At 42.7% G+C, this 16,651-nt stretch overlaps 5 protein-coding genes across 5 annotated transcripts; 3 read left to right on the top strand and 2 right to left on the bottom strand.

Annotated features, from left to right (window-relative positions):
- Positions 1–203: 203 nt before the first annotated feature.
- On the top strand, positions 204–3,250 carry IL334_005009 (uncharacterized protein; the record flags this gene model as incomplete). The annotated part of the gene is made up of 8 exons (XM_062936723.1): positions 204–373; positions 442–1,187; positions 1,259–1,760; positions 1,824–1,940; positions 2,006–2,185; positions 2,247–2,367; positions 2,431–2,763; positions 2,834–3,250. 8 exons carry the CDS (start codon positions 204–206, stop codon positions 3,248–3,250), a joined length of 2,586 nt encoding a protein of 861 aa, XP_062792774.1.
- An 896-nt stretch (positions 3,251–4,146) lies between these two features.
- Positions 4,147–5,232, bottom strand: IL334_005008 (uncharacterized protein; the record flags this gene model as incomplete). The annotated part of the gene is made up of 5 exons (XM_062936722.1): positions 4,147–4,162; positions 4,262–4,353; positions 4,501–4,686; positions 4,810–5,115; positions 5,200–5,232. 5 exons carry the CDS (start codon positions 5,230–5,232, stop codon positions 4,147–4,149), a joined length of 633 nt encoding a protein of 210 aa, XP_062792773.1.
- A 910-nt stretch (positions 5,233–6,142) lies between these two features.
- On the top strand, positions 6,143–10,015 carry IL334_005007 (uncharacterized protein; the record flags this gene model as incomplete). Its single annotated transcript, XM_062936721.1, has 10 exons — positions 6,143–6,339; positions 6,443–6,737; positions 6,816–7,097; positions 7,162–7,488; positions 7,550–8,317; positions 8,375–8,449; positions 8,500–8,622; positions 8,701–8,983; positions 9,050–9,402; positions 9,467–10,015. The coding sequence occupies 10 exons, from the start codon at positions 6,143–6,145 to the stop codon at positions 10,013–10,015; spliced, it is 3,252 nt and encodes a 1,083-aa protein (XP_062792772.1).
- A 1,016-nt stretch (positions 10,016–11,031) lies between these two features.
- IL334_005006 (uncharacterized protein) lies at positions 11,032–11,943 on the top strand (the record flags this gene model as incomplete). Its single annotated transcript, XM_062936720.1, has 2 exons — positions 11,032–11,090; positions 11,154–11,943. The coding sequence occupies 2 exons, from the start codon at positions 11,032–11,034 to the stop codon at positions 11,941–11,943; spliced, it is 849 nt and encodes a 282-aa protein (XP_062792771.1).
- An 869-nt stretch (positions 11,944–12,812) lies between these two features.
- IL334_005005 (uncharacterized protein) lies at positions 12,813–16,650 on the bottom strand (the record flags this gene model as incomplete). Its single annotated transcript, XM_062936719.1, has 13 exons — positions 12,813–13,520; positions 13,570–13,710; positions 13,761–13,847; positions 13,907–13,962; positions 14,017–14,098; positions 14,154–14,463; positions 14,517–14,608; positions 14,661–14,800; positions 14,851–15,018; positions 15,077–15,842; positions 15,896–16,013; positions 16,076–16,412; positions 16,470–16,650. 13 exons carry the CDS (start codon positions 16,648–16,650, stop codon positions 12,813–12,815), a joined length of 3,186 nt encoding a protein of 1,061 aa, XP_062792770.1.
- Between the last annotated feature and the right edge of the window lies 1 nt (position 16,651).

Below are 16,651 nucleotides of genomic sequence, written 5' to 3'. Positions count from 1 at the left end.
CGATCCCATTGTTGACACTTTCCACGAACAAAAACGAACAACAACGAAACGAAAAAAACCTTCTACATTCATCTCCCTTCTTTCCATGTCATATACATAACGACGATTCAGCTTAATCACCTTTCTCCTGTTTATATCTCGTTTCAAATCCTTCAAATCACTCATACGACCACTCAATACAGATCACAGATAAACTAATCGCCATGTCCGCGACTGGCAAAAACACCAATGCGGCTTCCACCTCGTCGTTCGTCACGGCCTTGGTGGTTGCCGGTATAACAGTTGGTGTCTTGACCTCTGTTTGGCTCATCCTCCATTCCAAAGGAACACTCAAGAGAGTCTTCCAGCCCAGAGCTTTATTAGCTCCTGATGCGTAAGTGATCTCTTCGTGGTATATCTTTCCCTTTGGATAGATAACTAATAATTCACAAAATGGTGTAGTAAAAAACCAGCAGCTTTACCTTCTGGTATAGGCGCGTATTGGAAAACGATTCTATTCCAAACTCCCGATACCGATCTCATCGTATCCAATGGTCCAGACGCATATTTCTTCTTGCGATTCATCAAAGTATTCGGACTAAAAATGCTTTTACCTTACTTCCTCTTATCGTTTGTCATCTGCATACCTGCCTCAACAGTTAAACCTAATCAACAACTGGAAGGATTAAACATGTTGTCATTCGGTAACGTACCTACCACTGGGCAAAATCGACATATCGCACATTTCATTTGTTCGTTGCTCTTGATCGCTTGGACTTTATATCTGGTTTGGGGAGAATACAACCATTTTGTTCAAATTAGACAAGCTTGGTTAACCTCACCTCAACATTTGGCTTTGGCAAGAACGAGAACTGTCGCAGTCACAAATGTGCCTGAATCAGTCAACTCTTCAGCAGGTCTTAAAGAAATCGCTTCTATCGTAGCAAGAATCGATAACTCTACACCAGGATCAACAGTCCCTTCAGCTCAACCTAGAATGTCAAATGCAACTGAAGGTACAGCGATCAACCCTACAAACGATGCTGAGGGCGGTGTCAGACAAGTTTGGTTGACTAGGAAATGTAAAGATATCGAAAAAATATGGGAAGAAAGAGACAAAGAATGTACAAGACTCGAAGGCGGCGCAAACAAATTGATCAAATTGGCTAATACAAACCAAGCCAAAGGTAAAACTCCGGAAGCTAAAGGTGAGTTTTCCACGTCAATCACTCTTTGAAGTACGATACGACAAAACACTGATTCACTTTACATACATCAGGTCAATACGATGCTGAACGATCTTCTGGTGATATCGTCGACCGATACGTTCTTGCCAAGAAACGACCGTCATGGAAACAAGGACCTCTGGGACTCTTCGGTAAAAAGCAAGATCTCGAATCCTCTCCTCTTTACATCGCTGAACGAAATGCCAAGTTGTCTGATTTGAGAAAGACAATCGATGACTTACCTCAAGGAAACACCGCTTTCATCAGATTCGCATCTCAACATGAAGCTCACGCTTTCGCTCGATTGGTAGCCAAGACTGACAAATCAAACAAACTTATGAAAGCCGGTGTCGAAGTTGTTCCCGAAGACGTACAATGGTCAAACGTTTCCATGAGTCCATACCAACGAAAAATCAGAAAGGCAATCTCTTGGGCTTTAACCATTGGACTTATCATTATTTGGGCTATCCCAGTTGCTTTCGTCGGTATCGTCTCCAACATCGATTCAATGTGTCAAAAGGCTTCTTGGTTAGCCTGGATCTGTTCCAGTGGACCGTGAGTATCATTCATTTAATCAGAATATACCGTCGCCAGACGCTGACTTATCAAACATTACAGCGTCGTCAAAGGTATCATCAAGGGTGTTCTCCCTCCCGTCTTACTTGCTGTCCTCTTCATGCTTCTACCAATCATTTTGAGGATCATGGTCCGATTCCAAGGTGACGTGAGAAAATCGTAAGTTTACGCTGGGAACTATTGCTCCACCTTCGCGATGGCCGAGTTAACCCATATTTCTGCAGTGATATTGAACTTGGGCTTTTCTCTCGATTCTGGTTGTTCCAAGTCATCCACGGTTTCTTGATCGTTACTGTCTCGTCAGGTTTGATCTCCGCTCTTCAGAACATCGGCGACACAACCTCAGGTCTTCCAACCATGTTGGCTACCAACTTGCCCACCGCCTCTATCTTTTTCCTTACTTTGTGAGTTTGGCTTGTCTACTGTACCAAGTGTGAGAATTTGCTAACGATTCCCTATGTCTAGCATCCTTACCGCTACCTTCTCTTCAGCTGCTAAGACATACTCTCGAGCTGTACCATACGTTATGTACCTTCTCAAAGGTGTATTGGCCGGTAACACTCCCCGAAAAGTATACATGAAAACTGTGAGTATCCTGTGGTCTTGCTTTATATAGAATGGTGAGACTAATACTTGTCGGGTCACTTAGTACAAGATGGATTCTTTCGCTTGGGCTACCGTCTTCCCCCCTATCTGTCTATTGATCTGTATCTCAATCGTCTACTCTGTCATTCAACCCATGATGAACTTGTTGGCTCTCGTCGCTTTCTGTTTACTTTACGCTGCCTACAAATACACCTTACACTGGTGTGCCGATCAACCCGATGCTTCTGAAACCGGAGGAATGTTCTACATTAAAGCTCTTCGAACTGTATTTGTTGCTTTATACTTGGAAGGTATCTGTTTAGCCGGTCTCTTCTTCCTGTCCACCGATGACCAGGGTAAGAGAGCCAAGAGTGGATTAGGATGTGGAGCTGTCATGGTGGGTTCGATGTTCCTTCCTTCTCCGTAAAAAGGCATTCTTAGCTAATTATTATTTGATATTCAATTAGGTCGCTGTGATCATTGGTATCGCATTATTCCAAATCTACATTGATTGGTTCAGATTCAAAAAGCCATATTTGTATTACGTCCATTCGACATCAACTCATTCGAAATCATTACCAATTGAATCCAAGAATGGAGTAACTGAAACTACTTCAAATGAAGAGTATGATAATGCTGGACCTCAATATGGAAACACATCAGGATATCACGCCAAAGCATTTGATCACCCTGCTTTATGGAAGAAACAACCTGTTATTTGGTTGACGAATGATCAGTTATCAATCGGAAATCACTTGAGTGAGAAAATCAATGAGAAGAATGTTGAAGCCTCAACTGAATTCACTTCAATGGATAATAAACAAAAGATTCAAGTGGAAAGATCTCCTCCTGATGAAGCTTGGTATGGTGGTTTCACTCAATAAAATCATATCATCTTTATCACTCAACTTTGTTTTCGTTCATTTCCCGTTGTTTCGTTTTTCGTTTTTTCATTTCTGAAATACAATACACGAAAAGTCGAATTAAACAATCAATACTCAGTATGTAGCGAATATATATATACACGGATTCGTCTTACTTTAGTTACTACCCACTTTATTTACTTGATTATTATAATATACGATTTTATATATCTCATAACTGCACTCAATATATGCATTCTGATTATATATACGGCCCTCTCAGTCTGAAACAAGATAACCCATGAGCAATGATTATCATTTTGGATTCAAGGGCCTCGGAGCTGCTTTCATGTTCTTCCACTGTTTTGCAGACTTCAAGTGGACTTTTAGTTTTAGTACAATGATGATTACAATGCATATTTCTGTCATGATTTGAGATCATGAAACGGACGGCCTCGTAATTGACATATATACAAATATACGTACGAGTTCGATATAGTAGATTCTGATCGTTGATAGATAAGGGGAGAAGTGTGCTTTTTTTTAGGTCGAATAGATATTTGTATGTAAAGGGGAGCGCTGACACACAATTGATAGGTTCTTTGAGGTTTCGGGTGTTAAGCAATGAGGAAAAAGGACGTTCTCTCTCATGTAAATAGGATAAGGAGGGGAGGGGTGTGATGGACATGATATAGATGCAGGAGTAAAGGTAGGGTGGATGGAGAAAAATAGTACTCTTCTCGCATGAAGATGGGTAAAGTGAAAAGGGGCTTTGACAATGTAGACGGTTCAACCTCTCGCTTGAACGAAATAGATATCGTACTTCTTGAGAGACATGAACTTGAAGATAAAGAGTCTATGGTACATAGTATGATGAATTCTTTTTTTTTAACCACTTATTTCAAACACCACACTTTCTACCATTCAAATTCACTGTGAACCAAGAAAGACGTATGATCCATCCATCAGCTTGATATCCAGCAGTCGCTCATCGCTCAAACGTAAATTTGATCGTATGTTTGTTGAACTCACCCATTACATTTAGAGAATAGGTAATCTCGTCCATTCACGTGAATCATACCATCTTTGAATATTGTCTTCCACTTATTTTTGACTCGTTGAACCTATTGTAACAAATGAATTGCATTAGCTCACTGACGTTGTTCAAGAATACTGCTTCCTGTATTTCCGACGAAACGGCCATTGATGCCTTGTTTCTGTCTCGATGTTGAATGACGACGTCATGATCTTAATCGGAAGATATCACTCACCTTGTCATAAACGCAAAATACAATATCGACGTCCCCATCATCGTCTCCACCATCATTTTCATCTCTCAGCTCATCATCGGAGTCATCTAGATCCGAATCTATCACCTCATCTCCAGGTAATAGACCTGCCGCGTTCGGTTCTGGTCTATTTGCGTCTGTGGGGATGACAGGTTTGACGTCCTCGCTCTGTTTATCCAAATGAAAAACGATTATCAGCGTCAGGAGTTTCTCATGGGATTGATACAGTTGGATTATGGGATATCTCCTGTAGACGGCCCATGTATATGCTGAAAATGAATGATAACTCACAGCACCGCCTCTTATCCTCATGATATCATCTGCAGGTTCCATTTTGACTCTAAGGGATGAATCACCTGTTTGTTGATGTCGTCCGGGCAGAGCTAATCCTTGACCTGGAGGTGGGAATACACCTGAAGATGGACCGGGTGGTGATGACATTATATCAGGTCTGATTGAATTAGGTGATATACCTTCTTGACCTGGTCCTTGACCATCTCTCAGTCCTCCTTCTCCATCTAGTTCAGGCGATGAAGACGATCCTGGTGCTCTAGCGAAATCTGCTACTCTGGATTCCAATAATCTCGCTTCCCATTTCTAAACATGATCAAGGTTCAGTGAAGAATAAGTCATAAGTATACACCAACAACGGCTGCTTCGTTAGGTTATAGCTAAACTTACAGCTTGTAAATTCGATAATACTTCTTCTTCCATTCCATATTCCTCGAAATCTACTTTGACACTAGCTATGACATCGTCTATGATGGTTCGATATGTCTGGGGCTATCAAATTTGCAAGGAAAGTCAGTACATTGAGAGAATTCAGAAAGAGATAGATGAAGGACTTGTAAAAATTTCATCCACGTTGCGAAAGGTGATGGATGATACTAACAACTATCTTATTGGACCTTTTTTTTGATAATTGAGATAGAAGATACCAAAGACAGTGTCAGCCTATGAAAAACATGATCCCAAGCATAATAGCAGTAGCAGGAACCTGCGATTGCAGAAAGACAAGTGACTTGAAAGATACAGTTTCCGGCAATTGATATGTATACATACATGATGACCAATTCAATACGACAACCCTGACTTCACAGGTGTTACTGCTTGGAAGCAGTATGCTAGTCTACTTCTGATATCTTGGAGTCCGTTTTCCGCTGTATCCGACTAGCTGTGAAAGAATGTAAGAGATGATAAAGGGAAAACGGCGAAAAGAGTACGCTATGGTATGGTGGTGTAAGGATGAAAAGTGTTGTTTTGAGAAGTGGGGGGGGGGATGAAATGAAATGGAAAAGGGGGCAGGGGGTATATATATGTTTCCATCACCATATGGGGCACAATCCATGTAACCTCCACTTCTCGTTGAGTATAACGTAAGACTGTTACCAAACCGCGTGAGTCACTTGAATATTTTTGGTTTCTTTTGTTTTCAATTTTTTCCATTTTATCCCAGATTTATCCAAGTGGAAGACGTCCACCTTTATTTTTGACACTTTCAGACCTTTTATCATTGATTGATTTGATTTAAGGACGAATGTTTTGAACGTTTGATTGAAAATAGTGCTTCGTATTCATCTCATCTCGTCGCAAAGAAGGAAAAGCATTTCACAGCAATATCAACATGAGGAAGCAATTAGATCCACGTATACCGGCTTTGATCAATAATGGGGTCAAATCGAATCATAGGAGCTTCTTCGTCATGGTAGGAGATAGAGGAAGGGATCAAGTGGTTAATCTGCATTTCCTTCTTTCTCAAGCGAGAGTATCTTCCAGACCCAACGTATTATGGTGTTACAAGAAAGATCTAGGCTTCACCACGTAAGTTTAGGTTTTTACAGATTGACCCATCAATCAAGCGAGCCACTCTATGTTATATCGAAAGGTAGAATGACAGACTGATGTTTATTTTCACTTGATGTAGCCACAGAAAGAAGAGAGAAGCGAAAATCAAGAGAGATGTCAAGAGAGGAATCAGAGAAGCGAACGAACAAGATCCATTCGAATTATTCGTCGCTGTAACGGATATAAGATATACATATTATAAAGATAGTGCTAAGATATTAGGTCAAACTTTTGGAATGTTGGTTTTACAAGATTATGAAGCTATAACACCTAATTTATTAGCAAGAACGATAGAGACTGTTGAAGGTGGTGGTATTGTCGTTTTATTGTTGAAAACAATGAACAGTTTGAAACAATTATATGCTATGGCCATGGTAAGCTTTACAAGATTCCCTTTGACAAGTAAAATTGAATGAATGAAAGCTTACGAAGAGTTTTTACCGATCTCATAGGACGTTCACTCAAGATACAGAACAGATGCACATCAATTCGTTCAACCTAGATTCAATGAACGATTCATTCTGTCGCTAGGATCGTGTTCAGATTGCGTGGTATTAGATGATGAGTTGAATGTCTTACCGTTATCGAAAGGAAAAGATATAACCCTAGGAACTGGTGAAGATGATGACAGGGGACGGAAGAGGAAAGCTGAGGAACTCAAGGATATGAAACAGAATTTAGAAGGTGTGGACATCGTCGGTTCATTGGCTAAATTAGCAAAAACCGTTGATCAAGTAAGTCCTACGCTACTGACAACGATCACTTAATGTATCTCTAATCGTTACTTGCCATTCTCAGGCAAAAGCACTCCTTACTTTCGTCGAAGCTATCTCAGAAAAGACCCTATCATCCACTGTAGCTTTGACAGCTGCAAGAGGTAGAGGTAAATCTGCTGCTTTGGGATTAGCAATTGGTGCAGCATTAGCACACGATTATTCCAACATTTTCGTGACTTCACCTGATCCTGAAAATCTTAAAACCCTTTTCGAATTCGTTTTCAAAGCTTTAGATGCGTTGGGATACGAAGAACATATAGATTACGATATAGTGCAAAGTACGAACCCAGAGTTCAAGAAAGCTATCGTTAGAGTGAATATATTCAGAGGACATAGACAAACCATACAGGTGAGTTCAACTGATCGATTTCTACAAGACACAGTTCCCAAATACTGATTTTCGGCCATAGTATATCTCACCTGAGGACTCGCATGTTCTTGGTCAAGCTGAGTTAGTCATCATCGACGAGGCAGCTGCTATCCCGCTTCCCCTCGTTCGACAGCTCATCGGTCCTTATCTCGTTTTCATGGCTTCTACCATCAATGGATACGAAGGTACTGGACGATCACTCTCCATCAAGCTGATACAGCAATTGCGGGAACAAACTCGACCTTCGATAAGTAAAGATGCTGAATCATCAGCAGCAGTTTCAAGTAATGCTAGTACATCGAAAGCATCAGCAGCAGGTCGATCAGGAGCAGGTTTAGTGAGATCATTAAGGGAAATCAAATTGGAAGAACCTATTCGATACTCACCAGGAGATCAAGTGGAAAAATGGTTGAATAACCTGTTATGTCTCGACGCTACAGTCGTATCAAAGAATGTTCAAGGTTGTCCCCATCCATCAAAATGTGAACTATATTACGTCAATCGAGATACATTGTTCTCATATCATCCTGCATCAGAAGTGTTCTTACAACGTATGATGGGTTTATACGTTGCAAGTCATTACAAAAATTCTCCAAACGATTTACAAATGCTTTCAGACGCACCGGCACATCACTTATTTGTCTTGCTGCCGCCCATAAAAGAAGATGACAATACCTTGCCTGATCCTTTGGTGGTACTTCAAGTAGCGTTGGAAGGAAATATCAGTAGAGATGTGATCTTGAAAGAATTGAGTCAATCCGGTATGAGGAGTTCGGGTGATATGATACCTTGGTTGATATCGATGCAGGTGAGTTGTCTGTCTAGCTTAGGTCATAAAATAATTGCTGATGGATCCGACACTTAGTTCCAAGATAACGATTTCGCAATGTTGTCAGGAGCGAGAGTAGTGAGGATCGCTACTCATCCTGATTACGCAAGGGTGAGTGATAGGGTTCGGAATTGACTGAGCTGCCGCTTACCCTTATATAGATGGGTTACGGTTCTCGAGCGATCGAAGCGTTGAACTCCTTCTATAGTGGGGAGCTGTATAACTTTGATGATGCACCTGCGGACATGGGAGAGTCGTTTGAAGATGCTGCCAAGGTCGGACCCGTAAGTGGATCGTTTCGTCTGATATCGCGTTAGATGTGAGTCTCGTGTATACCGTATAATGACTCCTCTTTTACGCAGAACGCAACATTACAAAATGATACCGTTTCTATCCGAGACGCTTCCCGAATGCCACCATTACTTCAACGACTATCTGAACGTAAACCAGAACAACTCGATTACTTGGGTGTATCATTTGGCCTTACACGTGATTTGTTGAGATTCTGGAAACGAGCAGGATTCATACCGCTTTACGCTAGTCAGAGGGAGAATGCCTTAACTGGAGAATATACATTTGTGATGCTGAGAAGCTTGTTGAACAATGTCGAATCGACGGAAGGATGGTTGACAGCTTTCGCTCAAGGTTAGCTACAATCTCTGCATCTCTGAACCTTATAAACGTTAGCTAACCATGGATTGACATGATCAGATTTCAGACAGAGATTCATGAACCTTTTATCATATTCATCATTCCAGAAATTCGAATCATCGGTTGCTCTATCAATAATAGAAGCAGCATCGCCACGACTTCCAGCTGCGTTGAATTCGCCTAAGAAAACAATAACAGCAGAAGAATTAAACGCACTCATCTCCCCATTCGATATGAAACGACTCGAATCTTACTCCGATAGTATGTTGGATTATCACGTTGTCTTGGATCTCGTACCTATATTAGCTAGTTTGTTCTTTGCAAAGAAATTGGGTGACTGTACTTTAGCGGCTGCGCAACAAGCTATTCTATTGGCATTGGGATTACAAAGGAAATCAGTTGAAGTTTTAGAGGTGAGCGTTTTATCTTTGCTTTCGTAACGTATGTCGTGAAATAAATGCTGATACTAGGCTACAGACCGAGCTAGGTTTGACATCGACCCAATCCTTAGCATTATTTGGTAAAATATTGAGAAAGTTAACGAAACATCTACAGGATATTCAAAAAGATTCAATAGCTTCAACTATCCCAAATAATCAACCTAATGTCAACGGAAGTGGAAGTGGAAGTGGAAGTGGCAAATTCCAAGCTTTGGATAAAACGATAGAGGAAGAATTGAAAGATTCAGTATTATCACCTTCTTCAAATGGAATTTCAGATGAAGCCAAACAAGCTCAAAAAGAGATATTGGATACGATCAATATGGAACAATATGCTTTACCTCAAGATGAAGGAGATTGGACTGCAGCTCAAGAACAAGTCAAAAGATTGGCCACAGCGGGTGAAGATGGTAAACAAAGATTGAGCACGACTATGACTGTCAAAATCATTAAAAATGATCAACCGACACCTACGAAGAAAGATGGCAAAGACGGAAAAGACGGAAAAAAGGATGGGAAAGGGAAAAGAAGAGTGAGCGAAGGTGATAAAGGTTCCAAAGGCAAAAAAATGAGAGTGAAAGAATAAAACGCTCGAAATTCATTGACAAACTTGCATTTTGAGTTTACTGTATCTGTAATGGTTTAGGGGTTTTGATATCACATATGCATAATGACGTTTCCATTTTACGAACAGGCTGATTCGAGATCATTGGTGTGTACAATTATCTGATGAATGGGTCGTTTGTCGACTGTTTGTCTTTACTACTGCTTTGCATCATAGGATGGGACAGTCAAGGGAAAGTGAGAATTCATTCCTCTTTGACAGGATCGCGCTATACCACAAGATGACCACCATAGTGACAAAGGATCTACGTCAGGTGATACCTATTTTCCCAAGAAGCCAATGTTCGAAACACGTCAGACATCCCTCAAAACGTTGTCACCTACCTTTGTGTCTTCCCTGCAGAGTTTAGGAAGAACATGCGATACGCGTCAGACATGTTCGAAGACAATGATGAACCATGATGACGAACATTCATCATACAGTATAAGATCCTTTGTGCGATGACAGATAGACTCACAATGGACATACAACCCCCATCGTTTCATAATCTGACCTCAAGAAGAGTCAGTAAATCTCAGCAGGGACACCCAAAAGATATAGGAAGGCTTGCTTGCTCGATACATAACTTCCTGTGTTTCTCTCTACTCTTCCACCTATCCATCATACACACACAATCTCTCGATACTTCCGCTCAATAACTCCCTTCTTACAGCTAATTTATATGGTCTCGTTCGAAGCGCGAGATATAGACTACTGGAGTCCCAGTGGTTCATGTTGGGACAAGTCTTAGTATGTTTTTGAGTCTGACTCGGTGCTTTCCAAAGAGGTCGATCCAGTCTCGCGTAATGTAGCGTGTGCTCATCTGACCCTCTTTCTCTCGCAGTGGCATAAAAGCGCGCTACGAGCGTAAGCAAGTTCCGTTGCAGACTTACAAAGATTTCTCTCCAGAAACGGTAATTGGCACGGACCACAAGCAGGAGTCCTCTTCTCTTGGACAGGTAGACAATCATGAAAATTCTCACAATTCCAACGATGCGATGGATCCCGACACTCAGGTATCAGTCAATTCAGAACCTCAGATATCTTCCAAGAATCAGTAGGTTGAAACATAACGCTTCCATCTCTTTCTCGTTCTAGGCTGATCACTGATTTGATTCAGAGCTTTCTACACAAGATCGAAATTGGATCAATCCCGCCGAGAAGCATTTTCCAACCGTGTCCCAACCGCACTAGTCAAAAGGGAATTCGAAGATGCACGTGGTTGGTTAGGAACTTCTACAACAAGGTTCTACAATGAGGCGAAATCCCATACCATCAATACAGAGATCGGCAAACAGAAACCATCTCATGGTTTCAGCTATTCAAAAGGTCTCAAAATGGAACAGCGAGCTTTGTTAAAAGTCAGAACCACCATTTATGGAAATGCAAAGTCCACGTTATACCAGATCCAACCGCAGGCTTCTGGTTGCTCTGACCAAGAAGCCAAGACACAAACAATCGTAGACGAATTCGATAAGCAGAAAATCGTCCTGGACGACTTCGACACAATCTCTGGGCTGGGGACGAAACCTTTCGACTACTCTACGGTCAAGGACTGGATGAAAGGCAAGGTTTTTGAAGACAGTTATTCCCCATTTTACAAGAATGGTAAATTGATGCAATATGACACAACGCTGTCATATCAGGACATTCCCGTTACCTTGACTTGTAGCAAAAATCCGCTTCTGAAATTGGAAACTGTTGGTGATGTGTTCTACAATTTTGGTAGCGAGTATGAACAGTCTCGTGCCCAATACCTTCTTTACTCATACACCGACGGGGATCCAAATGCTTTACAGATTCCTCCCGAAGATTCTAAGATTCACACCCTTACTCAAGCCATTAGATCAAGATTCGGCCACACTTCCCATGGTTCTGGTCACAGTTCCCAAGGCACCTCACAGAGTTGAGCGGAGTAAGAAAGGGTACATGACATGAACTTTGGCCTTTGTAGGTATTTCAAGATCAAACTGTCGCTCGAAGCTCGGACCCTTATATAAGCAATTGTAGCCGGTGCCCATATGCGCTTGATATTCCATAGTTAGGTACTTTCTTCCATCGATGTGTCACTCCCACTCCTCATCCGTCTCTCCCGCGTCATGTAAACAGATTTTCCTTTTTGATTGTCAATGAATAATGTGAGATGCCAATATCCATACGCATGTTAACTACAAACTCTCAGCTCGAATGGTCGACTACTGCTGATGTCAAGTACGAATTCAAATCTGACTATCAGAAGAAAGCCGACAACCGCGATCTCGCATCTGCTGATGATCACCAAGCATCGGTGAAAGTTCCGTCCCAAGCTCCCACCATATAGATATAGACGATGAATATAGCATAATCGAAAGATCGTGGACACAATATACTCTTTAGACCTGCTAAGTTCTCATATGGTGGTACATACATATCTCTGACCTCTGTAATTCTCGAATCTTACTTCATACTTCATTTGACGTAGCTTTTATAAAGAGCTCCGAAGGTATTAGCATCGATCCCATTAATGGGTCATCCCTGCTCTGAACTTGTTCCACCTGTGTCATGCCAGTCTTCCCTTTTTCCACTCACCTCATCATTGTGAAATGCCGCTATCTCACATGCATATTGATTATACTCCCATCAATGCACAAGAGTGCAGACCTACATAAACAGTCTGATTCTAGGCGCTCTACATTTTAAGTCATCCTTTTTTAGATGCAGCAAATTGGAGCAGAAAACTAGGTACAACATATCTGCATGCTCACACTATCAGCGCTCTGGTTGGGACAGTACAACTATTTCATTCCATCTCAACATCGCTATCTTCTTCTAAAGCTTCTTGCAATATTTTTCTTCTCTCCTCTTCCTTCTGTTCTTGAAGAGCAGTTTTCGGTGCTCTACTTCTCAGGCTTCTCGTGACCCCCGTCGTTGCCGGAGGGGGTACCACTTTACTCCTACTTCTCCTCGCTGGCACCGCAATTTGTTTAGTTTGGCCTTTCTTGGATTTACTCTTTACTACCTCTTCCTCCTCTTCAGTCAATTGCGATTCCTCTTCATCTGGCAAGTCGGTGGCTTTCCGTTTCCTCGTTGTTCGACGGGCCGGTTGAGCTTTCTGTCCATTTTGACCGTTGAATCTGAGCGTGATTCGTGTGGTGCGAGCTGAAGATGGAGGTGCTTCGATGACCTCGATGTCAGATTCCGAATCGACCTCAATTGGTTCGCTCCCTTCTTGTACACTATTCGCGACTCGTTCATCTATCAATATAGATTCAACAGCCTGTTCTACATTTCCGTTCGATGACTCAGCGATCGGCATCGCATTGTTTTCATCTGCACTCTCGCTTTTCACACTAGGAGAATCTTCCCTATGCTTTTCAGTCCAATTTGCCGTTCCTTGTTCGTGAGCAGCAGCCAGAACTGACGCAGCCGACTTCTTCCCGGTAGTCTTGGTGTCTGCAGGTCCTGTAACAGGGTCGGCCAGTGGGTTGAGAGCGGATGTTTCATCAAGCTGTTCGACGTCAACATAACATCGCCTTGCAGATGGATCAAGAGCTCACCTGTTCTCCAGTACCATATTCCGCTTGTAGTCTTAGCCTGACCCTCAATCCATTGATCAATTTGGCCCAGCGTTTCAGTGCCCTTTCTTCCTTCTTAAGTCGCTCTTTCTCTTCAGCAGCAGCTGCTGATTCAGCGTATGCCTGAAAGATCATCAGCTTTGATTTCAGCCACTTTTTTGGTGGAGACTTACATCCATCACCATATTTTCATTCTCTTTCGCAACGACAATACCATTGATGACAGGTATCGCACGCTGCTTTTTAAACTCAAACCCGGTCTAATATGCTCAATATCAGCTCGGAGATAGCCTGTCGATGCTTGTCTTATTCCACTCACACATGCTTCTGCATAACTAATATCCAGAGATTTTGCAACCTTCGCAATTCCCTTGTCTGAGAAATACGTCAGCGCGATAGTTGATCATTATTCGGCAACTTTCAGCTTACAAGGCAAATGCACCGCTCCAGCAGGTAACATGGTAGGAGCATAAAGGTCGATATTTCCAAACGAGTTTTGCGGTATGATGCCCTTTTAAACGATTACTTCATCAGCACATGGCGATATCGGTCAATATTGAACTTACATCCTTGATAGGTGGTGGTAAGTATACCTCCGTTTGGTACTCCGCGTATAAGCCTTGCTGAAGAGCTTCTCCGGTTTCTTGGACAGCCAATTCTTGAGCTCTTCTTTTCTGAAGAGTTACCGCACGTTGTTTCACCCATTTCAAGGGTTCTTGTCGGTCTTTCACTCTTCTTCCTACTCTCATCCACGTTTCCGCAGTTTTACATGCCAACACATTGGCGCGTCTGAAGACTGGCTCCCCTCTAAAGCGACCAATCTCTCTTTTCGGTTGAATGATCTCTTCCCGCTTCAAATGACGTTCCAGTACGTATCTACAGTAACTGTGTTAGAAAACGATGTCAAGGACTAGCAAAGATGCACATACATGGGATGATCCTTGAATCCGCTCATATGCATCGGCATACCTTCGGAAATTTGGCTTGTTTCTAGTTCCGCGTCCTCCAGTTCGTCTCGGTTCTAGCCGTCGCATCAGCCATCGAATTGACAAATAAGTTGATTGGCAACTCACCAGACGATACGGTCGACTCAAAAAACCCATGACAGACTCCCACCAATCTTGTTCATCCTTCCGAGCTGGTACTCGAAGCTTGGTAGTCTTGGCGCCAAAGTTCTTTGTATATCGTAGAGTGACATCTCGAGCAAACCCATCTGTACCGGAGGTCAGAAAGATAGAATAAGACACACAGATCAATGCTTACCTTCCTCGTATGCTACTACATAGACCATCCTGATCAGTCCACTGTCCGAGTTGGGCTCATAATGGGTTTTCTTCCTTATTGTTCCTCTTACTGGGTCGACCGGTATCCACCTTTGATCAGAACGGCTGAAGACTTCTGCCCAGAAGACCGGTGGTTGCTCGGATAGATCTAACAACACGTCAGGTATTGAAACAAATATAGATAGCGTTGCAGTCGTTATACTCACCTTGCTTTATTTTACCTTTCGGTTTTGACGGCCTTCCGACTGTTTGTGGAGCGGGTTTCGGAGCCCTCAATCTATACAAGTCCGTGGGATCCTGTAGTCTTCTCGTTCCGGCAGCTCTGATGTTGTTCTTCCTATCTTTCTTCTCTTCGCCACCAGGTATCGGTACTTCTTCCATTTCATCTTCTTCATCCTCTTCTTCATCGGAAGTCGGTCCCATCCCTTGTCTACTAGCTACAGTACGCCCACCGCGTCCTGCACCAGGCTTCTTCTTCTGAACCACCTTTTCTGCACGCCATGGAACAGCTTGTAGGGACACCACCAATCTCGCCCCCAATCCGCAAGCTCGAGCTAGAGCAACGAACAATTGAGCGGATATATCGCGTGATCCTTCCTGCTGTAAAGCTTTCTTCATTAGACTATTCACAGAGCGCAGTTTCTCAGCTCCAGCTCCTACAGACATGGCCTCCAATGCATCTTCCCTCTCTTTGCCCTTGTCTTTTGAGCTTGCGATGAAATGATCTGGAGTCAAATCAGCCCTAGTAAGCTTGGGAAGCTGATCGATGATTTCTTGAACCTCATCCCATGGACGCGTACGCATCCCTAGAGTGGTATCAGATATATCAAAGAACGATTGGGACCACCAGATGACTAAGTCTTGTAAGGCATCGAAGAATAAACGGGATCGTTGAGCTCGATCAGGAAAACGCGAAGGAGGGATACTGAAAGCGGTTTGTAATGGATGGGGGAGGAGGGATAGCAGTCGTGCCTATGGTGGACATCAATCAACGTATAACGTCAATGAATAAGGATGATGCTTACCTTAAGTAGAGTATTGCTACACCATCTATTCCGTATTCGTGTACTAGCTAAAAGAGCTATAACATGCATTTTATGCACTTCCAGTCGAATAGCTCGATCCTTCGACGTGATCGGTTTCCTACGGGCGTTATAAGCATTTCGCTCTTTGGCCTTGCGCAATTTAAACAGAAGTGAACCCACTTCCGCATGGCAAGAGCTATTCTCTTGGCTTTTTCTTCTGCGGTTTCACCACCTATTTCAAGATGGATTACCCCGTCATCCTCATCTTCCCCACTGTCATTTCCGCTGTCTCCACCATAGCCCTCAAAATCATAATCTATACTAGGGGCCGTGGTATTTGTACCTGGTGTAGTCCCGTGAGTGAAGTTCGTTCCAGCTGTATTAGGTGTACCTGGATAGGGTGAGGAAGGACCGGCCGCTGAAGGGATAGGAACCTCTTCGAGATCATCGTCTGGATCGTCGGAAGATACTGTTTGAGGTGCGGATGGGACAGAACGAGGAGCGGAGGTTTGTTTGGCTATTTGATAAGGGTATTCATTAAGGATTTCGTGTTTATCGTATGCAGTGCACTTACCTTTGCCTTTTTCCATTAGAGACATTACCTCTGCACTCGGTGGAGGTGGGACATGTCTTTTGACTCCATTCCTCTTGCCACTTGTAGTAGCAGCTTTACTGGACTTTGGAATAAGCTTCGGATGGACTGATGATTGGGGTATAGGTATGACCCTCTTGCTCTTGGGCCTTGATGCGCTCATC

Source organism: Kwoniella shivajii, chromosome 6 (assembly GCF_035658355.1).
Source record: "Kwoniella shivajii chromosome 6, complete sequence".
Taxonomy (NCBI): Eukaryota; Fungi; Basidiomycota; class Tremellomycetes; order Tremellales; family Cryptococcaceae; genus Kwoniella; species Kwoniella shivajii.
The sequence above is the reverse complement of the archived record's forward strand: the minus strand, read 5'-3'. Positions and strand labels throughout refer to the sequence as shown.